This window comes from Nerophis ophidion, linkage group LG08 (genome assembly GCF_033978795.1).
Source record: "Nerophis ophidion isolate RoL-2023_Sa linkage group LG08, RoL_Noph_v1.0, whole genome shotgun sequence".
Classification (NCBI taxonomy): Eukaryota; Metazoa; Chordata; class Actinopteri; order Syngnathiformes; family Syngnathidae; genus Nerophis; species Nerophis ophidion.
In genome coordinates, this window is record NC_084618.1 from 77,404,680 (window position 1) to 77,428,395 (window position 23,716).

The 23,716-nt window shown below is 41.6% G+C and overlaps 1 protein-coding gene and 1 long non-coding RNA gene across 2 annotated transcripts in view; one reads left to right on the forward strand and one right to left on the reverse strand.

The window, feature by feature from the left end:
- Positions 1-5,474, reverse strand: part of LOC133558408 (uncharacterized) — a 48,054-nt gene extending 42,580 nt beyond the window's left edge. Inside the window, exons 1-2 of the long non-coding RNA XR_009807946.1 lie at positions 5,424-5,474; positions 5,018-5,095 (exon numbers count right to left, since the gene is read on the reverse strand). This is a non-coding gene — a long non-coding RNA (uncharacterized LOC133558408). The remainder of the gene's footprint in view (positions 1-5,017; positions 5,096-5,423) is intronic.
- On the forward strand, positions 477-23,716 carry star2 (steroidogenic acute regulatory protein 2). The gene is made up of 7 exons (XM_061909775.1): positions 477-540; positions 9,174-9,281; positions 9,364-9,500; positions 17,548-17,706; positions 17,790-17,974; positions 23,348-23,444; positions 23,513-23,716. The coding sequence occupies exons 1-7, from the start codon at positions 477-479 to the stop codon at positions 23,621-23,623; spliced, it is 861 nt and encodes a 286-aa protein (XP_061765759.1). The 3' UTR covers positions 23,624-23,716.

A 23,716-nucleotide genomic window follows, 5' to 3' on the forward strand; every position in this document is an offset into this window, starting at 1 on the left:
ATGCAAAGTGAAAAAGTCTGCTTCCACAAAGATGAAAAAAATGTAAACTGTGCGTATTGCTGTGGTTGCCATGGTAAACATTTTTAAAAACAAACCTTGTTTTGCTGCATGAGAGGACAAACTTGTGCAGTTTATCACATTTTAATCAAAAAAGGCAAAAGTGTTGTTTTGTTACAGACAGAGTTATCATTTTTGCACATTCATGATTGTAAAGTCTTCAATACTATCATTATACAAAAGGGCTTTAGAAGGCACTTAATATTGAAAGTATAGAAGCTCTTACTTTGAACTCGAATGCAATAGCCCTGATATGACGAATAATAGCAGTAATAAGGCATACTTTGAGTTATGAAAAAAAAAAACTGTCCTTCAGAGGAAAACCAGAGCTAATCTTTTTCGGCTCAGCGTCTTATCGGTAAACGGCGTCCTTCACGGGTCCAAATAAAGAGAGCGCGACGCTGCAGACTGACGAGAACATGCTGCCAGCCCTCGTCAAGCTCTGCTGTGGAATCTCTTACCCGCACTTCAGGAGTCTGGCAGGTGAGCTTAGTTTGCATAGTGGAATTTATTATTTTCTATTTATTCAGGCGAAAAAAATCAAGGGTGGAATTGATCTGCATGCTGGATTTTTTTTTTTTTAAATAACAAATATGCAGTCATGGGCATGAATCACAGAAGTTATTTAACGTACTTCAAACTATTCTGCAGAATACATTACATACATGGCTTTGATAGTAGAGCGGTCTTCCAGGAACTAGAACAGGTGTCACCAACCTTTTTGAAACCGAGAGCTACTTCTTGGGTACTGATTAATGCGAAAGGCTACCAGTTTGATACACACTTAAATAAATTGCCAAAAATAGCCAATTTGCTCAATTTACCTGTAATAAATAAATCTATATATATAAAAAAATGTGTATTTCTGTCTGTCATTCCGTCGTACATTTTTTTCCTTTTACGGAAGGTTTTTTTTGCAGAGAATAAATGATGAAAAAAACACTTAATTGAACGGTTTCACAGAGGAGAAAACAGAAGAAAAAAGGACAATTAAATTTTGAAACATAGTTTATCTTCAATTTCGACTCTTTAAAGTTCAAAATTCACCCGAAAAAAAGGAGAGGAAAAACTAGCTAATTTTGAATCTTTTTGAAAAAATTCAAAAAATAATTTATGGAACATCATTAGTAATTTTTCCTGATTAATTTTATAATTTTGATGACATGTTTTAAATAGGTTAAAATCCAATCTGCATTTTGTTAAAATATATAACAAATTGGACCAAGTTATATTTCTAACAAAGACAAATCATTAGGGCTTCATGGTGGAAGAGGGGTTAGTGCGTCTGCCTCACAATACGAAGGTCCTGCAGTCCTGGGTTCAATCCCAAGCTCGGGATCTTTCTGTGTGGAGTTTGCATGTTCTCCCCGTGAATGCGTGGGTTCCCTCCGGGTACTCCGGCTTCCTCCCACCTCCAAAGACATGCACCTGGGGATAGGTTGATTGGCAACACTAAATTGGCCCTAGTGTGTGAATGTTGTCTGTCTATCTGTGTTGGCCCTGCGATGAGGTGGCGACTTGTCCAGGGTGTACCCCGCCTTCCGCCCGATTGTAGCTGAGATAGGCGCCAGCGCCCCCCGCGACCCCAGAAGGGAGTAAGCGGTAGAAAATGGATGGATGGATGGACAAATCATTATTTCTTCTAGATCAGGGGTGTCAAACTCAAATACAGAGTGGGCCAAAATGTAAAACTGAACAAAGCCGCGGGCCAAAGTTCAACAACTTAACCTTTTAATAGGGACCCAAACAAGTTTTGCATTGAATATTGAACAAGCAAGGCTTATATAACTTTATAGTGACATGCAAAATCGAGTTTTCTTGGTAGCGATGTTGTATATTGTATTGAAGAGTTAGTGCTGCAAGGGTTTCTGGGTATTGTAGGAATTTTGTATGATTTATTTGTAAACGATGGTGGAAAATAAGTATTTGGTCAACCATTCAAAGCTCTCACTGTTGGAAGGAGGTTTTGGCTCAAAATCTCACGATACATGGCCCCATTCATTCTTTCCTTAACACGGATCAATCGTCCTGTCCCCTTAGCAGAAAAACAGCCCCAAAGCATGATGTTTCCACCCCCATGCTTCACAGTAGGTATGGTGTTCTTGGGATGCAACTCAGTATTCTTCTTCTTCCAAACACGACGAGTTGAGTTTATACCAAAAAGTTCTACTTTGGTTTCATTTGACCACATGACATTCTCCCAATCCTCTGCTGTATCATCCATGTATCCATTTTGGTACAAACTCAACTCGTCGTGTTTGGAGGAAGAAGAAAACTGAGTTGCATCCCAAGAACACCACACCTACTGTGAAGCATGGGGGTGGAAACATCATGCTTTGGGGCTGTTTTTCTGCTAAGGGGACAGGACGATTGATCCGTGTTAAGGAAAGAATGAATGGGGCCATGTATCGTGAGATTTTGAGCCAAAACCTCCTTCCATCAGTGAGAGCTTTGAATGGCTGACCAAATACTTATTTCCCATCATAATTTACAAATAAATTCTTTAAAATTCCTACAATGCGAATCCCTGGATTTTTTTCCACATTCTGTCTCACAGTTGAAGTGTACCTATGATGAAAATTACAGACCTCTGTCATCATTTTAAGTGGGAGAACTTGCACAATCGCTGGCTGACTAAATACTTTTTTGCCCCACTGTATGTTGCTCTATTTTGCCTATATTCATTTTCTACCGCTTATTCCCTTTCGGGGTCGCGGGGGGCACTGGCGCCTATCTCAGCTACAATCGGGCGGAAGGCGGGGTACACCCTGGACAAGTCGCCACCTCATCACAGGGCCAACATAGATAGACAGACAACATTCACACTCACATTCACACACTAGGGACCATTTAGTGTTGCCAATCAACCTATCCCCAGGTGCATGTCTTTGGAAGTGGGAGGAAGCCGGAGTACCCGGAGGGAACCCACGCATTCACGGGGAGAACATGCAAACTCCACACAGAAAGATCCCGAGCCTGGATTTGAACCCAGGACTGCAGGAACTTCGTATTGTGAGGCAGACGCACTAACCCCTCTGCCACCGTGAAGCCCTAAGGCACTCCAAAAAACATTCAGATACATTCACTAACATGTGATATACACTCAGTAAGTATATACAGTCGTGGTCAAAAAAGTACGTACATTTTGTAAAGAACATAATGTCATGGCTGTCTTGAGTTTCCAATAATTTCTACAACTCTTTATTTTTTTGTGATAGAGTGATTGGAACACATACTTGTTGGTCACAAAAAAACATTCATGAAGTTTGGTTCTTTTATGAATTTATTATGGGTCTACTGAAAATGTCCTGTTGGAACACCCAACTGCGCTCAAGACCCTAATAATTTTAGGTTGTCCTGAAGAATTTGGAGGTAATCCTCAATTTTCATTGTCCCATTTCCTCTCTGTAAAGCACCAGTCCCATTGGCGGCAAACTAGGCCCAGGGCATAATATTACTACCACCATGCTTGACGGTAGACTTGGTGTTCATGGGATTAAAAGCCTCACCTTTTATCCTCCAAACATATTGCTGGGTATTGTGGCCAAACAGCTCAATTTCTGTCTTATCTGACCACAGAACTTTTCTCCAGAAGGTCTGATCTTTGTCCATGTGATGTCAGATGAAACAAAAATTGAGCTGTTTGACCACAATACCCAGCAATATGTTTGGAGGAGAAAAGGTGGCGCCTTTATAGCCAGGAACACCATTCATACTGTCTAGCATGGTGGTGGTTTGATTGATTGAAACTTTTATTAGTGTATTGCACAGTACCACCTCACTGGAAAAAACATTTCAATATAAGCTAACAGCATAAGATAGTTACCTATCTGTAATCATCCATCCATCCATTTCCTACCGCTTATGAATTGTGTTTTCCGCTTGTCCATAGCGCCCCCCGCTATGGGGTCGCTGGTGCCTATCTCAGCTACAATTGAGCGGAAGGCGGCGTACACCCTGGACAATTCGCCACCTCATCACAGGACTTATCTGTGATCAATGTACCACTAAAAAGTAGGACCTTAACGTTAGCAGTTGTAATAATATGGCTGATAATTAATATTTAGGCCACGAAATGTACATTTTTTGTGGGTTTTATGGGCACAATAGACTAGAAGTGTAAAACTCGTTTTAACAGACAGCCACAATGTGTTATTCTCACACAATTGTCTATGCGTTTATTATATGTTTTACTCACAAATTCACGGCTATTTTGCAATTTAAATTATAACTAATGTTACCAGGCAGTAATTTAGGGATTTTTGAAAACAATAAAAAATGCTGGAACTAGTTTGTTACATGATTAGATAACATTCAAGTTAAGAAGATGTTGTATGCAAGTTTTGCTGTCAAAATAGAACAAAACTAATAAATTTAGCAAAAAATAAATAAATAAAAGCACATTTTTTTTAGACTTTTGCAGCCCATATAAAATAATGTTGCGGGCCAGTTTTGGACCCCTAGCCATGAATTTGACACCTGTGCAACAGACGCAATAACATCATAGTAAAGTGAATTTAATTATATTTATATAGCGCTTTTCTCTAGTGACTCAAAGCCCTTTACATAGTGAAACACAATATCTAAGTCACAATTAAACCAGTGTGGGTGGCACTGGGAGTAGGTGTGTAAAGTGTCTTGCCCAAGGACACAAAGGCAGTGACTAGGATGGCGGAAGCGGGAATCGAACCTGGAACCTTCCAGTTAAGGCACGGCCACTCTACTAACTGAGCTATACCACCCCATAGTCATAGCTCTCATCAGTTTTATTATTAGCTGACATTTATTTTTGTTTATTTACGAGTTAAAATGCAATTAAAAAAAAAAAAAAAAAAGGACTGTTATTGATGTCTCTCAAAAGTATTGTGGACGTTGGATAAAATTCCAAAAATACTCATATTCCCCATTTGAATTATTAAACAGCATTTCAAACAAACAGTCTTGTAACATTATAACATACCTGCGTTAATAAAGGGACGGCGTGACGTCACGTACCGTGTTCCGCATCACGTGATCCGCCAGGAAATACAGTCAGCACCTTAAAAAGTCATACAAATTGTAAAAAAAAGATACACTAAGTTCGTAAAACATGGCGAATTTCGTGGTAAACAATTACTATCACAGTTAAATTAACCTGATTACGCTTGTATGAACGTTTGTTCATGTAAAGCGTATTGAGCTACCTTTGTGTATAAAATATATTGCCTTCACTTGCTAAGTTATCAAAAAAAAACAACCCGAGTCATTAATTTAGCAACTCTAATACATTATTGTCAAGGCTGACGAAACACAAACAATTGAATGTTTAAACATTTACATTCACGCCATTTATACTCAAAATTGTTTTCTTTTTTAAGCCAAGTTACCTCCAGGCAAATCCTAGTGGCGAGCTAGATGATTACCCACAATCCTTTGCGGTAATCAAACGAACAAATGCAGGTGAACAGTGTACCATTAGAACCCTTTTTTTGTCCTAATTAGTTAAACAACAACAGCAACAACAAAATAACAGTTCTGTGCTATAGCTGTGATTAATCAGTCATTTCAAGACCGGTCCGAGTGATATTTTTTCCTATATATATAAATATATATATATATATATTTTTATACAGCCTATAGGGAAGCTAGGCTAGATTCTTTCGAATTCTGCCTAGCAACAAGTAGCCCTGTTTAACAAATGACCAAAAAACAACAGATTTTTTTTTGTTGTTGTTGTTATAGCTGTGATTAATCAGTCATTTCAAGACTGTTCGGAGTGATATTTTTTCATTCAGCCTATAGGGAAGCGAGGCTAGATTCTTTCGAATTCTGCCTAGCAACAAGTAGCCCTGTTTAACAAATGACCAAAAAACAACTGATTTATTAATTTTTTGGGTTATAGCTGTGATTAATCAGTCATTTCAAGTCTGGTCCAAGTGATATTTTTTCCTAAATATATATAATTTTTTATTCAGCCTATAAGGAAGCTAGGCTAGTTTCTCTCGAGTTCTGCCTAGCAACAAGTGGCCCTGTTTAACAAATGACCAAAAAACAACTGATTTATTAATTTTTTTTGGTTATAGCTGTGATTAATCAGTCATTTCAAGTCTGGTCCGAGTGATATTTTTTCCTAAATATATATATTTTTTTATTCAGCCTATAGGGAAGCTAGGCTAGATTATTTCGAATTCTGCCTAGCAACAAGTAGCCCTGTTTAACAAATGACCAAAAAACAACTGATTTATTAATTTTTTTTGGTTATAGCTGTGATTAATCAGTCATTTCAAGTCTGGTCCGAGTGATATTTTTTCCTAAATATATATATTTTTTTATTCAGCCTATAGGGAAGCGAGGCTAGATTCTTTCGAATTCTGCCTAGCAACAAGTAGCCCTGTTTAACAAATGACCAAAAAACAACTGATTTATTAATTTTTTGGGTTATAGCTGTGATTAATCAGTCATTTCAAGTCTGGTCCAAGTGATATTTTTTCCTAAATATATATAATTTTTTATTCAGCCTATAAGGAAGCTAGGCTAGTTTCTCTCGAGTTCTGCCTAGCAACAAGTGGCCCTGTTTAACAAATGACCAAAAAACAACTGATTTATTAATTTTTTTTGGTTATAGCTGTGATTAATCAGTCATTTCAAGTCTGGTCCGAGTGATATTTTTTCCTAAATATATATATTTTTTTATTCAGCCTATAGGGAAGCTAGGCTAGATTCTTTCGAATTCTGCCTAGCAACAAGTAGCCCTGTTTAACAAATGACCAAAAAACAACTGATTTATTAATTTTTTTTGGTTATAGCTGTGATTAATCAGTCATTTCAAGTCTGGTCCGAGTGATATTTTTTCCTAAATATATATATTTTTTTATTCAGCCTATAGGGAAGCTAGGCTAGATTCTTTCGAATTCTGCCTAGCAACAAGTAGCCCTGTTTAACAAATGACCAAAAAACAACAGATTTTTTTGTTGTTGTTGTTGTTATAGCTGTGATTAATCAGTCATTTCAAGACTGTTCGGAGTGATATTTTTTCATTCAGCCTATAGGGAAGCGAGGCTAGATTCTTTCGAATTCTGCCTAGCAACAAGTAGCCCTGTTTAACAAATGACCAAAAAACAACTGATTTATTAATTTTTTGGGTTATAGCTGTGATTAATCAGTCATTTCAAGTCTGGTCCAAGTGATATTTTTTCCTAAATATATATAATTTTTTATTCAGCCTATAAGGAAGCTAGGCTAGTTTCTCTCGAGTTCTGCCTAGCAATAAGTGGCCCTGTTTAACAAATGACCAAAAAACAACTGATTTATTTATATTTTTGGTCATAGCTGTCATTAATCGGTCATTTCAAGACTGGTCCGAGTGATATTTTTTCCTAAATATATATATTTTTTCATTCAGCCTATAGGGAAGCTAGGCTAGATTCTCTCGAATTCTGCCTAGCAACAAGTGGCCCTGTTTAACAAATGACACAAAAACAACTGATTTATGTATTTATTTTTGGTTATAGCTGTGATTAATCAGTCATTTCAAGACTGGTCCGAGTGATATTTTTTCCTAAATATATATTTTTTTTCATTCAGCCTATAGGGAAGCTAGGCTAGATTCTTTCGAATTCTGCCTAGCAACAAGTAGCCCTGTTTAACAAATGACCAAAAAACATCAGATTTTTTTTTGTTGTTGTTGTTATAGCTGTGATTAATCAGTCATTTCAAGACTGTTCGGAGTGATATTTTTTCATTCAGCCTATAGGGAAGCGAGGCTAGATTCTTTCGAATTCTGCCTAGCAACAAGTAGCCCTGTTTAACAAATGACCAAAAAACAACTGATTTATTAATTTTTTTTGGTTATAGCTGTGATTAATCAGTCATTTCAAGTCTGGTCCGAGTGATATTTTTTCCTAAATATATATATTTTTTCATTCAGCCTATAGGGAAGCTAGGCTAGATTCTCTCGAATTCTGCCTAGCAATAAGTGGCCCTGTTTAACAAATTAAACAAAAACAAATGATTTATTTTTTATTTTTTTGGTTATAGCTGTGATTAATCAGTCATTTCAAGTCTGGTCGAAGTGATATTTTTTCATTCAGCCTATAGGGAAGCTAGGCTAGATTCTTTCGAATTCTGCCTAGCAACAAGTAGCCCTGTTTAACAAATTACCAAAAAACAACTGATTTATTAATTTTTCTGGTTATAGCTGTGATTAATCAGTCATTTCAAGTCTGGTCCGAGTGATATTTTTTCCTAAATATATATATTTTTTTATTCAGCCTATAGGGAAGCTAGGCTAGATTCTTTCGAATTCTGCCTAGCAACAAGTGGCCCTGTTTAACAAATGAAACAAAAACAAATGATTTATTTTTTATTTTTTTGGTTATAGCTGTGATTAATCAGTCATTTCAAGTCTGGTCGGAATGATATTTTTTCATTCAGCCTATAGGGAAGCTAAGCTAGATTCTTTCGAATTCTGCCTAGCAACAAGTGGCCCTGTTTAACAAATGACACAAAAACAACTGATTTATGTATTTATTTTTGGTTATAGCTGTGATTAATCAGTCATTTCAAGACTGGTCCGAGTGATATTGTTTCCTAAATATATATATTTTTTCATTCAGCCTATAGGGAAGCTAGGCTAGATTCTTTCGAATTCTGCCTAGCAACAAGTAGCCCTATTTAACAAATGACACAAAAACAAATGATTTATTTATTTATTTTTGGTTATAGCTGTGATTAATCAGTCATTTCAAGACTGGTTGGAGTGATATTTTTTCATTCAGCCTATAGGGAAGCTAGGCTAGATTCTCTCGAATCTTGCCTAGCAACAAGTGGCCCTGTTTAACAAATGACCAAAAAACAACTGATTTATTAATTTTTTTGGTTATAGCTGTGATTAATCAGTCATTTCAAGTCTGGTCCGAGTGATATTTTTTCCTAAATATATATTTTTTTTTATTCAGCCTATAGGGAAGCTAGGCTAGATTCTCTCGAATTCTGCCTAGCAACAAGTAGCCCTGTTTAACAAATGACCAAAAAACAACTATTTATTTATTTTTTTGGTTATTAAAATGTCCCATTTTTTTTTATTAAAACAGCAAACATGACTAAAATGGTTAAAATCATCTTTTTTGTTGTTGAAGGACTTCAGCGCACGGCTATGGCGGTCATAGGTCAGGAGATCTCTCACCTGCAGCGGTGCGGACACGTCCCGCAGCGCATGAGGACGCTTGCCGGTTTGACCCACGACGGTATGAACAAATAAAAAGAATAAAATCGGTTGAAAGTTTGCCTCTGGAAAAAAAATAAAAATAATGGTGCAATCTTCCCCAGAGCACCAAAGAGTCAACGGGGAGGCTCTAGCAGCGAGAGGCGAGCAGCAGTCGTTCGTGCGGAAAGGCCATGAAGCCATGACGAAGGCTCTCAGCATGCTGGAGCAGAAAGACGGATGGAAAGTGGAGATCATAGAGGTCATTTTGGATTGTTCTAAAACTCATTCAAAAGAACAGGAAACGGCAAACATACACAATACAGTTCCTCTTTCTTTTTTTAGTTTATTTCGAACACACTTGATTTCAGATAGCCTGCAGCCTCATCATCACAGTCATTATTTATACCATTCTCTTTCTGTCCTCGTCCTGGGAACTTTGCTTACTTGCTTGTGTACTTACCTACTTGCTATTTGCTTACGTACCTTCCTACCTATGCTGCACCTTGCTTTCTTGCCCTTTGTTTTGGTCACAGTAAGTGTTATGTTTTAGTTGTTCATAGCCATGCCATCGTGCTGTTTTTTGTTTCATAGCGTAGTTTATTATCCGCCATTGAGCGCGTCCTTGTTTTCTATTTAGTGTGTAAAAATTAAACATGTACTCACGTCCACGCCTGGCTCGTTCCAAATTCCCTCTCCGTCGAAGAAGCAAAACAAATCCAATCCTGACAGTTCCCAGGCCAGCCGGGAGACATAGTCTTCCCAACGTGTCCTGGGTCTTCAACGTGGCCTCCTACCGGTCAGACGTGCCCTAAACACCTTCCTCGGGAGGCGTTCGGGTGGCATCCTGACCAGATGCCCGAACCACCTCATCTGGCTCCTCTCGATGTGGTAAAACAGCGGCTTTATTTTGAGTTCCTCCCGGATGGCAGAGCTTCTCACCCTATCTCTAAGGGAGAGCCCCGCCACACGGCGGAGGAAACTCATTTGGGCCGCTTGTACCCGTGATCTTGTCCTTTCGGTCAAAACCCAAAGCTTATGACCATAGGCGACCGGTAAATTAAGAGCTTTTCCTTCCGGCTCAGCTCCTTCTTCACCACAACAGATCGATACAACGTCCGCATTACTGAAGACAAGCTCACAATCTACTCTTCCCCCACTCGTGAACAAGATTCCAAGGTACTTGAACTCATCCACTTGGGGCAGGGTCTCCTCCCCAACCCGGAGATGGCACTCCACCCTTTTCCGGGCGAGAACCATGGAGTCGGACTGGGAGGTGCTGATTCTCATCCCGGTCGCTTCACACTCGACTGCGAACCGATCCAGTAAGAGCTGAAGATCCCGGCCAGATGAAGCCATCAGGACCACATCATCTGCAAAAAGCAGAGACCTAATCCTGCAGACACCAAACCAGATCCCCTCAACGCCCTGGCAACCATACAGGCACTATAAAACAATCCCGCTGCTAGGATTAAAGTCAATGGATATCTATCAAATACCTAAGAAAGGGGTTCTCGAGAGGGCTGTGCATGGCCATCATTATTGGTTGCATTATATCTGGAGCCACCCGCTCAGTCCATTAGACAAAATGAAGACATCTAGGGAATTATTATTAAAAGGAAAGGGCATAATTTGGCCTGCCGTGCGGATGACATTTTGGTCCGCCTCGAGAACCCAACGTACTCTCTTCCTTAGACCTGTACTTCCTTTTTATTGTCATTCAAAATGGAACTTTACAGTACAAATAAGAACAAAATTTCATTGCATTAGCTCTTGGTAGTGCAGAATAAAAAAAAAAAGCAATAAGGTGCAGATATAAATAAATAGAATACTGCACTTTTGCATATGCATCCAGGTTTATGGATGTATGTTATATTGTCTTTTTATTCCAGCGAGTAAATCCATTTTTGGGAGGAGTTGAGTGGATAATTTAATCATGATGCGTTCAAGAGTCTTCCGGCCTGAGGGAAGAAGCTGTTACAGAACCTGGAGGTTCTGCTTCGGAGGCTGCGGAACCTGTTCCTAGAGTCCAGCAGTGAAAACAGTCCTTGGTGGGGGTGGGGGGAGTCTTTGCAGATTTTCTGGGCCCTGGTCAGGCAGCGGCTTTTTGCGATCTCCTGGAAAAGAGGAAGAGGAGTCCTGATAATCTTTTCCGCCGTCCTCACCACTCTCTGGAGAGACTTCCAGTCTGAGGTTTTGCAGGCTCCAGTCCAGACAGAGATGCTGTTGGTCAGCAGGCCTCTGTAGAATGTGGGGAGGGAGCTGTGCTCTTTTCATCCGACGCGAAAAGTGTATGCGCTGCTGAGCTCTTTTTACAAGAGCTCCGGTGTATAGGGACCAGATCATATTGTCAGTGATCTGCAACCCCAGGAACTTGGTGCTGCTTACCATCCCCACCGCTGTGCCGTTGATGAAGAGTGGAGCGTGGCTGGACTGCTGCTTCCTGAAGTCGACGATGATCTCCTTGGTCTTGTCGACGTTCAGGACCAGGTTGTTGGTTCTGCACCAGTCAACCAGATGTAACACCTGTAGTCCGTGTCGTTATTGTCACGGATGAGGCCCACGTCTGTTGTGTAGTCCGCATACTTCACAATGTGGTTAGTAGTGGACCTGGCTCAGCAGTCATGGGTCAGCAATGTGAACAGCAGTGGACTCAGGACGCAGCCCTGGGGGGAACCGGTGCTCAGGGAGTTTGTTGTTGCCCACTCTCACAGATTGGGGTCCGTCTGTGAGGAAGTCAAGCAGCCAGTTGCATTGGGGGGTTCTGAATCCAAGGGAGGCCAAATGATTCAAATGATTGCATCCCTAAATGATTGCAACCATTTGAACCGTACGGTCAATTATCAGGATATAACATCAATATAAGTGAAAGCAAGCTACTTTCATACCAGGAGAAATCAGAAGCAGTTACCCCTCGGCAAGGCAAACGGAGTCTTTTAAATACAATTTATCGAAAGATCTTACTTGGGGCGGCATGGCGTAGGAGGTAGAGTGGCTGTGCCAGAAACGTGAGGGTTGCAGGTTCGCTTCCCACCTATTGACATCCAAATCGCTGCCGTTGTGTCCTTGGGCAGGACACTTCTACCCTTGCCCCCGGTGCCGCCCACACCGGTGAATGAATGATTGGTGGTGGTCGGAGGGGCCGTAGGTGCAAAATGGCAACCACGCTTCCGTCAGTCTACCCCAGGGCAGCTGTGGCTACTGATGTAGCTTACCACCACCATAGTGTGAATGAATGATGGGTTCCCACTTCTCTGTGAGCGCTTTGAGTGTCTAACAATAGAAAAGTGCGATATAAATCTAATCAATCAATGTTTACTTATATAGCCCTAAATCACTAGTGTCTCAAAGGGCTGCACAAACCACTACGACATCCTCGGTAGGCCCACATAAGGCGAAGGAAAACTCACACCCAGTGGGACGTCGGTGACAATGATGACTATGAGAACCTTGGAGAGGAGGAAAGCAATGGATGTCGAGCGGGTCTAACATGATACTGTGAAAGTTCAATCCACAATGGATCCAACACAGTCGCGAGAGTCCAGTCCAAAGCGGATCCAACACAGCAGCGAGAGTCCCGTTCACAGCGGAGCCAGCAGGAAACCATCCCAAGCGGAGGCGGATCAGCAGCGCAGAGATGTCCCCAGCCGATACACAGGCAAGCAGTACATGGCCACCGGATCGGACCTGACCCCCTCCACAGGGGAGAGTGGGACATAGAAGAAAAAGAAAAGAAACAGCAGATCAACTGGTCTAAAAAGGGAGTCTATTTAAAAGCTAGAGTATACAAATGAGTTTTAAGGTGAGACTTAAATGCTTCTACTGAGGTAGCATCTCGAACTGTTACCGGGAGGGCATTCCAGAGTACTGGAGCCCGAAATGAAAACGCTCTATAGCCCGCAGACTTTTTTTGGGCTTTGGGAATCACTAATAAGCCGGAGTCCTTTGAACGCAGATTTCTTGCCGGGACATATGGTACAATACAATCGGCAAGATAGGATGGAGCTAGACCGTGTAGTATTTTATACGTAAGTAGTAAAACCTTAAAGTCACATCTTAAGTGCACAGGAAGCCAGTGCAGGTGAGCCAGTATAGGTATATATGTATGTATATATGTATATAAAGGTATATACAGTACAGGCGTAATGTGATCAAACTTTCTTGTTCTTGTCAAAAGTCTAGCAGCCGCATTTTGTACCAACTGTAATCTTTTAATGCTAGACATGGGGAGACCCGAAAATAATACGTTACAGTAATCGAGACGAGACGTAACAAACGCATGGATAATGATCTCAGCGTCTTTAGTGGACAGAATGGAGCGAATTTTAGCGATATTACGGAGATGAAAGAAGGCCGTTTTAGTAACGCTTTTAATGTGTGATATAAATCTAATCCGTTATTATTATTATTATTATTATTACAAAAGGATCAGGACACAATTATCTACCCATGCATAAAAAAAAATTAAGGATGATGTAGCACGATGGAATTTGATTCCCTTTTTTTTCAGCCTTAGTTCTAGAATTGACTCCATTAAAATGAATGTACTGTCAAGAGCAGGGGTAGGGAACCTATGGCTCTAGAGCCAGATGTGGCTCTTTTGATGACTGCATCTGGCTCTCAGATAAATCTTAGCTGACATTGCTTAACACCATAAGTAATTCATAATTCCGCTGGTAATCAGTGTTAAATATAATGTTCAAAATGTTTTTTTTTTTATTTAAGAAAAAGTCATATTTTTCTTTTACTGGTGGACAAAATGAGCCGTGCATGAACATCACCTCGTTCAAAAGAACAAAACCAACACAGTGCATGACCTCACAACAAATTACACACCTTACACACATTACCATGAATTGATTAACGTGGACCCCGACTTAAACAAGTTGAAAAACTTATTCGGGTGTTACCATTTAGTGGTCAATTGTACGGAATATGTACTGTACTGTGTAGTGAAGTGAAGTGAATTATATTTATATAGTGCTTTTCTCTAGTGACTCAAAGCGCTTTACATAGTGAAACCCAATATCTAAGTTACATTTAAAGCAGTGTGGGTGGCACTGGGAGCAGGTGGGTAAAGTGTCTTGCCCAAGGACACAACGGCAGTGACTAGGATGGCGGAAGCGGGAATCGAACCTGCAACCCTCAAGTTGCTGACACGGCCACTCTACCAACAGAGCTAACCCGCCCTATCGGCAGATACTTTTGCTTAGTTCAAGTGAAACACCCCTCATTTTTGTATCTTTCTCTTGTTTTTGAACACTGACTTTTTGCAGTGTAGTACACTGCAGGAATATGATAAGTGTACTCATTTCGGGAGACACTTTATATTTTCACATTGTCGATCCGTCATAGTCAGCGCTGGAGCCAAGCAGTGAAGTGAAGTGAATTATATTTATATAGCGCTTTTCTCTAGTGACTCAAAGCGCTTTACATAGTGAAACCCAATATCTAAGTTCCATTTAAACCAGTGTGGGTGGCACTGGGAGCAGGTGGGTAAAGTGTCTTGCCCAAGGACACAACGGCAGTGACTAGGATGGCGGATGCGGGAATCGAACCTGCAACCCTCAAGTTGCTGGCACGGCCACTCTACCAACAGAGCTAAGCCGCCCTATCGGCAGATAATTTTGCTTAGTTCAAGTGAAACACCCCTCATTTTGGTATCTTTTTCTTGTTTTTGAACACTGACTTTTTGCAGTGTAGTACACTGCAGGAATATGATAAGTGTACTCATTTCGGGAGACACTTTATATTTTCACATTGTCGATCCGTCATAGTCAGCGCTGGAGCCAAGGAGTGAAGTGAAGTGAATTATATTTATATAGCGCTTTTCTCCAGTGACTCAAAGCGCTTTACATAGTGAAACCCAATATCTAAGTTACATTTAAAGCAGTGTGGGTGGCACTGGGAGCAGGTGGGTAAAGTGTCTTGCCCAAGGACACAACGGCAGTGACTAGGATGGCGGATGCGGGAATCGAACCTGCAACCCTCAAGTTGCTGGCACGGCCACTCTACCAACCGAGCTGTGCCCTGTGCTGTTTTCATATAATGTATTCTCTTTCTTTGCAATCTGCTAGTAAAAGTTTCAATCGATCAATCAAACAACCTGCAAATCAGATGGAAAATTAGAGCGAACATTGTTTGGGGGTATCCTTAATACGGCGATAGGGAGAAGTTTTTTTTTACACGATAAGTCGGATTTGTCTTTACCTCCGTGGCGAAGGTTGCGCCGAACCCCTGAGGCCGACTCATTGAACCCCTAGAATTCGATCAAACCCAGGTTAAGAAACACTGTTTTATATACATTATGTAAATCCAGGCTCGGGATCTTTCTGTGTGGAGTTTGCATGTTCTCCCCGTGACTGCGTGGGTTCCCTCCGGGTACTCCGGCTTCCTCCCACTTCCAAAGACATGCACCTGGGGATAGGTTGATTGGCAACACTAAATGGTCCCTAGTGTGTGAATGTTGTCTGTCTATCTGTGTTGGCCCTGTGATGAGGTGGCGACTTGTCCAGGGTGTACCCCGCCTTCCGCCCGATTGCAGCTGAGATAGGCGCCAGCGCCCCCCGCGACCCCGAAAGGGAATAAGCGGTAGAAAATGGATGGATGGATGTAAGTACATATGTTATGTAGTAACAGGCACATTTATAATAACATTTAGTATTAACACATTTAGATCATTTTAAGCATACGCTTCACATTAATTTTAAAAAAGCATCACAACGTTGTCTTTTTTTTTTCATCACTGATTTCTGCTCGCTGCAGACTTTATGAGAGCCAAAACACATAATAAAACATCACTTTCTGTACAAGGTCTGCTGTCATTAGGATGCCGACTGCTGGGATGTTCATATATTCCCATTTAGGTGAATAATGACTCACAATCCTTGCGAGTCATGTATTTTAATCCATCCATCCATTTTCTAGAAGTCCCATTAATGGTAAGAAGTATTTTATTTATTATCGGTTAATTTCAGAATAACAATGTTATCAAAAAGAACAAGAGACTTACCGTGTTTTTCGGTTTATAAATCACAGTTTTTTGTCATAGTTTGGCCAGGGGTGCGGAAAACACTTGGCTCTCCAAACACCACCATAAAACAAATTAAAATATATATATTAAAAAAAATATATATATATCAATCAATAAATCAATGTTTATTTATATAGCCCCAAATCACAAATGTCTCAAAGGACTGCACAAATCATTACGACTACAACATCCTCGGAAGAACCCACAAAAGGGCAAGGAAAACTCACACCCAGTGGGCAGGGAGAATTCACATTCAGTGGGACGCCAGTGACAATGCTGACTATGAGAAACCTTGGAGAGGACCTCAGATGTGGGCAACCCCCCCCCTCTAGGGGACCGAAAGCAATGGATGTCGAGCGGGTCTAACATGATACTGTGAAAGTTCAATCCATAGTGGCTCCAACACAGCCGCGAGAGTTCAGTTCAAAGCGGATCCAAGACAGCAGCGAGAGTCCCGTCCACAGGAAACCATCCCAAGCGGAGGCGGATCGGCATCGTAGAGATGTCCCCAACCGATACACAGGAGAGCGGTCCATCCTGGGTCCCGACTCTGGACAGCCAGTACTTCATCCATGGTCATCGGACCGGACCCCCTCCACAAGGGAGGGGGGGACATAGGAGAAAAAGAAAAGAAGCGGCAGATCAACTGGACTAAAAATGAGGTCTATTTAAAGGCCTCCTGGAAAACACTTGGCTCTCCAAACACTACCATAAAAAAAATTTAAATATATATAATAAAAAATTTTTTTTTAAAAATAATATAATAATAAAATACAGTAGCATAGTAGGCCTAAGTATTCATGAAAAACAAGGCAAAGGTTTTAGGGCGGTATAGCTCGGTTGGTAAAGTGGCCGTGCCAGCAACTTGAGGGTTCCAGGTTCGATCCCCGCTTCCGCCATCCTAGTCACTGCCGTTGTGTCCTTGGGCAAGACACTTTACCCACCTGCTCCCAGTGCCACCCACACTGGTTTAAATGGAACTTAGATATTGGGGTTCACTATGTAAAGCGCTTTGAGTCACTAGAGAAAAGCGCTATATAAATATAATTCACTTATTTAATATTTTCTCACTCTAAAATTACACACAGTTTAAACAGTAACACGGAGTTTAAATATTGAAATAAGTGATTATTTGATGTACCACTAGATGGCGTCTGAGATGACTTTTTAGTTCTGCTTTCAGGACAGTTGCAGGATGTGGATTTGACTGCCATTCCTGTTCGGACGAGTTCTTGTGTCTTTTTCTTAACACTCTCTTGGTTGTGGTGGCGTTCAGGGCAACGGAGATGCGATCTACAGTAAAGTGGTCCAAGGGTCCAGGAAAGTGTTCCGGCTCGAGGTGATCCTGGATGCCGACCTGGAGGAGCTCTATGACATCCTGTTTGCCAAGGTGGAGGAGATGCACCAGTGGAACCCGAGCATCCAACAAATCAAAGTAAGCAAAGAGAACAATCCAGCATTGACCGCATGTTGTTGGGCACCGCCTGTCAAAATGTGACCAAAGTCTTCCCGTCAAAGGTTCTCAAGCGAGTTGGTCCGGAAACGATGGTCACGCACGAGGTGTCGGCGCAGACGGCGGGAAATCTGATTGGTCGGAGGGACTTCCTGAGCGTGAGGCACAGCTGCAAGCGAAAGTCCCGCATTTATTTGGGAGGGGGCGCCGTTCAGCTGGAGGCCTTCCCACCGCTGGGGGGCTTTGTCAGGTGCGCTGCTAGCATGCTAAATGCTGAATCAGCGAATTTACCGAATGGCATTTTTAGTTCTAAGTCTGCAAAGTATTTGACTTCAATAAAAGACAGCCTTCCGCCCGAATGCAGCTGAGATAGGCTCCAGGACCACCCGTGACCCCAAAACGGACAAGCGGTAGAAAATGGATGGAAAAGTCAGTTAATGCATAAATACTTTAATCAAAAATTATGTGAGTAATTTAATGAATTATTAATATCACCAGATTTGCTTCACGGTGGCAGAGGGGTTAGTGCGTCTGCCTCACAATACGAGGGTCCTGCAGTCCTGGGTTCAAATCCAGGCTCGGGATCTTTCTGTGTGGAGTTTGCATGTTCTCCCCGTGACTGCGTGGGTTCCCTCCGGGTATTCCGGCTTCCTCCCACCTCCAAAGACATGCACCTGGGGATAGGCCCCTCCCACCTCCAAAGACATGCACCTGGGGATAGGCCCCTCCCACCTCCAAAGACATGCACCTGGGGATAGGTTGATTGGCAACACTAAATGGGCCCTAGTGTGTGAATGTTGTCTGTCTATCTGTGTTGGCCCTGCGATGAGGTGGCGACTTGTCCAGGGTGTACCCTGCCTTCCGCCCGTTTGTAGCTGAGATAGGCGCCAGCGCCCCCCGCGACTACGAAAGGGAATAAGCGGTAGAAAATGGATGGATGGATGGACCAGATTTGTCTTGATACATAATTTTAATTTTGTAGTAATTACTGTTATGACATAATTGCATTATTAACAATTTTGTGAGTGCGCATTAATAAAACTAATTAAATTAACTTTTTAAATTGTTTATCGTTATATTTGCCATAATAGTTAGAATTATTGGTTGAATTTTTAATTGTATTAATTTATTTAAATGGATTGTGTAATGCGGATGTTGTACCGATCCGTTGTGGTGAAGAAGGAGCTGAGCCAGAAGGCAAAGCTCTCAATTTACCGGTCGATCTACGTTCCCATCCTCACCTATGGTCATGAGCTTTGGGTCATGACCGAAAGGATAAGATCAAGGGTACAAGCGGCCCAAATGAGTTTGGGTCTCTCCCTTAGAGATAGGGTGAGAAGCTCTGCCATCCGTAAAGCCGCTGCTCCTTCACATCGAGGTGGTTCGGGCATCTGGTCAGGATGCCACCCGAACGTTTAGGACACGTCCAACCGGTAGGAGGCCACGGGGAAGACCCAGGACACGTTGGGAAGACTATGTCTCCCGGCTGGCCTGGGAACGCCTCGGGATCCCCCGGGAAGAGCTAGACGAAGTGGCTGGGGAGAGGGAAGTCTGGGTTTCCCTGCTTAGGCTGTTGCCCCCGCGACCCGACCTCGGATAAGCGTAAGATGATGGATGGACGGATGGATGGATTGTGTATGTATTTAAAGGGCGGCATAGCTCGGTTGGTAGAGTGGCCGTGCCAGCAACTTGAGGGTTGCAGGTTCGATTCCCGCTTGTGCCATCCTAGTCACTGCCGTTGTGTCCTTGGGCAAGACACTTTACCCACCTGCTCCCAGTGCCACCCACACTGCTTTAAATGTAACTTAGATATTGGGTTTCACTATGTAAAAGCGCTTTGAGTCAGTTGAGAAAAGCGCTATATAAATATAATTCACTTCACTAAATTGCATTAATTATAATTTTTCAGTGTATATATATATAATATTTAAAAATAGTACAAAATGTTTGCTTTTGTATAAACAAATTATATATTATATATAATGTTATAATTGCCGAAAATTGTAACTTTTTAACAAAAATGTTATTAATAAAAGTGAGCTAATACTTTAAAGGCCTACTGAAATGAGATTTTCTTATTCAAACGGGGATAGCAGGTCCATTCTATGTGTCATACTTCATCATTTCGCGATATTGCCATATTTTTGCTGAAAGGATTTAGTAGAGAACATCGACGATAAAGTTCGCAACTTTTGGTCGCTAATAAAAAAGCCTTACCTGTACCGGAAGTAGCAGACGATGTGTGCGTGATGTCACTGGTTGTGGAGCTCCTCACATCTAAACATTGTTTACAATCATGGCCACCAGCAGCGAGAGCGATTCGGACCGAGAAAGCGACGATTTCACCATTAACTTGAGCGAGGATGAAAGATTTGTGGATGAGGAAAGTGAGAGTGAAGGACCAGAAAAAAATCAAAATAAAAAAAGACTATACAGTGGGAGCGATTCAGATGTTATTAGACAAATTTACTAGGATAATTCTGGAAAATCCCTTATCTGCTTATTGTGTTACTAGTGTTTTAGTGAGATTATATGGTCGTACCTGTACAACCTGAAGGTTGGCCCCGCACCTTTCCTAAGCACCAGTCGACAGGTGGAGGCGATACCCATCTCTGCCCTTCGCAAGGGACCCTCTTCGAAACATGATCTTTCGAAATGATCGCTGCATAACACACTGTACTTTGTGTGTGTGGTCCAATCCAACCGTGTTCGCTTGACCGCTCTGTTCCATAGTAAAGCTCCACCGTCATCTTTCGGGAATGTACACAATGAAACACCGGCTGTGTTTGTGTTGCTAAAGGCGGCCGCAATACGCCGCTACCCACCTACAGCTTTCTTCTTTGACGTCTCCATTATTCATTGAATAAATTGCAAAAGATTCAGCAACACAGATGTCCAGAATACTGTGAATTTATCCGATGAAAAGAGACGATTTATAGCTGTGAACGGTGCCGGAACATAATGTCCTATACAATGCGTGATGTAACACGCACGCGTCATCATACCACAACGTTTTAGCATGATACCTCCGCGCGAAATTTAAAATTGCAATTTAGTAAACTAAAAAGGCCGTATTGGCATGTGTTGCAATGTTAATATTTCATCATTGATATATAAACTATCAGACTGCGTGGTCGCTAGTAGTGGCTTTCAGTAGGCCTTTAAAACATCACTCAGTCAGTCAAATAAATGTTGAAAAGTAGGCTAATCAATTGTTAATTTATGTCAATTATTGTAGTTTGTAGTTATAATTACCATAATAGTTTAAGTCATTGTTAGCGTAATTTTAAATATATAAGTTTATTTATTTAAATCATTCGGTAAAACATGTTTGTGTTTTTCATTATAATATAAAAATAGTACAACATGTATTACTACTAGAAAAATAAATAATATAATTTATTGTTATAGTTCCAGGAAATTCCAACTTTAAAAATAAATAAATAAATAAAAGGGCCTGTGATGAGATGGCCACTTGTCCAGGGTGTATCCCGCCTTCCGCCTGATTGTAGCTGAGATAGGCACCAGCGCCCCCCGCGACTCCAAAGGGAATAAGCGGTAGAAAATGGATGGATGGAAAATAAAAGGGAGCTAATCCGGCACTCAAACAATTCTTAAATTTTAATTAATTTATCCAGAGTTTATATTGATATTATATTTGTTTGTAGTAAACATTACCATAATTGTATGAGTCATTATTGGACTAATTTTAATTATTTAAATTGTGTTATTTAAATACATTTGATGTGTAGTATTATTATTTGTCAATGTTTTCTGATACAGTATATAATACATAAGAGTATAAAACATTTTATTTTACAAATGAATAATATATTTTGTTACATTTGCAAAACATTTTTTGAAATAAACGAAAGTAAGCTAATACTTTAAAACATGGGTGTCAAACTCTGGCCTGTGGGCCAAATTTGGCCCGCCGTGTAATTTCATTTGGCCCTTGAGGTAATATCAAATTAAGATTAGAGCTGGCCCGCCGGCTGTAACAACGCATTTGCCAACACTCCCGAATTTCACTGCCCCTCCCGTACATCTCCCGGGGCAACAATTCTTCCGAATTTCTCCCGATTTCCACCCGGACAACAATATTGGGGGCGTGCCTCAAAGGCACTGCCTTTAGCGTCCTCTACAATCTGTTTTCACGTCCGCTTTTCCGCCATACAAACAACGTGCCGGCCCAGTCACATAATATCTGCGGCTTTAACACACACGAATGAATGCCATGGTCAACAGCCATACAGGTCACACTGAGGGTGGCCGTATGAAAGACTTTAACACTGTTACAAATATGCGCCACGCTGTGAAGCCACACCAAACAAGAATGACAAACACGTTTCGGGAGAACATCTGCACCGTAACACACGTAATACCCAGAGGCCCTTGCAGCACTAACTCTTCCAGACGCTACAATATACACCCCTGCTACCACCAAACCCGGTCCCCCCCCAATTTTTATTTACATTTTATTTGATATGCCATTGATATTTTTAAATTATTATTGATAGGTTGATTGGCAACACTAAATTGGCCCTAGTGTGTGAATGTGAGTGTGAATGTTGTCTGTCTATCTGTGTTGGCCCTGTGATGAGGTCGGGACTTATCCATGGTGTAAATGCCTTCCGCCAGAATGCAGCTGAAATAAGCTCCAGCGACGGGGGACAAGCAGTAGAAAATGGATGGATGGATGGATGGATGATTTGAAACTGGACTTTGCATGTCACTATAAAGTTATATAAGCGTTACTTGTTCAATATTCAATGCAAAACTTGTTTGGGTCCCTATTAAAAGGTTCATTTCCTCAAGCTTGGCCCGCGGCTTTGTTCAGTTTTACATTTTGGCCCACTCTGTATTTGAGTTTGACACCCCTGATATAAAATGTCAGTCACATAATGAAACAATTATTAAAAAGTAAATAATCATACATAATTTATATAAATTACATTCTATTTCAGGCTTCACGGCGGCAGAGGGGTTAGTGCGTCTGCCTCACAATACGAAGGTCCTGCAGTCCTGGGTTCAAATCCAGGCTCGGGATCTTTCTGTGTGGAGTTTGCATGTTCTCCCCGTGAATGCGTGGGTTCCCTCCGGGTACTCCGGCTTCCTCACACTTCCAAAGACATGCACCTGGGAATAGGTTGATTGGCAACACTAAATTGGCCCTAGTGTGTGAATGTGAGTGTGAATGTTGTCTGTCTATCTGTGTTGGCCCTGTGATGAGGTGGCGACTTGTCCAGGGTGTACCCTGCCTTCCGCCCGATTGTAGCTGAGATAGGCGCCAGCGCCCCCCGCGACCCCGAAAGGGAATAAGCGGTAAAAAATGGATGGATGGATGGATGGATGGATAAATAATCATACATAATTTATATTAATTACATTCTATTTCATTCACTATAATTGTTTATGTTATGAATACATTACAAATATGATTAAGAATTGCATACAACTAATTATAATAATAATCCCTTAAAACCCTGAGTGTGTGACCTGTGCTTTTGTTAGATGACAAAAGATCAAGGAGCGTCAAAACAGCAAACAGCCTGCTTGCTCTTAATTAGTACGGTCATAGCTTTGTCTGGAAACTATCTCATTATCGATGGCGTGTCAACAGAGCCGAGGACGGCCCCACGGGCATGGTCATTGAGGCGCTGGGCGACGGGTCGACACGAAGGAGTCGCTTCACGTGGCTCGTCAACATGGACGTGAAGGTAATGACGTGATCATTTACGCCCCACGTAGGCTTTATAACACCAGGTGGCGGCATCTCTTGCTGCAGGGCTGGCTTCCCAAGTCAATTGTCAATCAGGCCTTGCCTCGAGCTCAGCTGGATTTCACCAAGCACCTTCGCAGGCGCCTCACAGCCGGCGCCGGCGCCCCTCTGGGCTGACAGCCAAAGGCCCTGTAGAGACGAAGGCTGCCAGAGGAGCAGCTCGGCGGGGAGGCGGGACGGCAGGGAGTGGAAATGGCGGCTGCAGCGGGA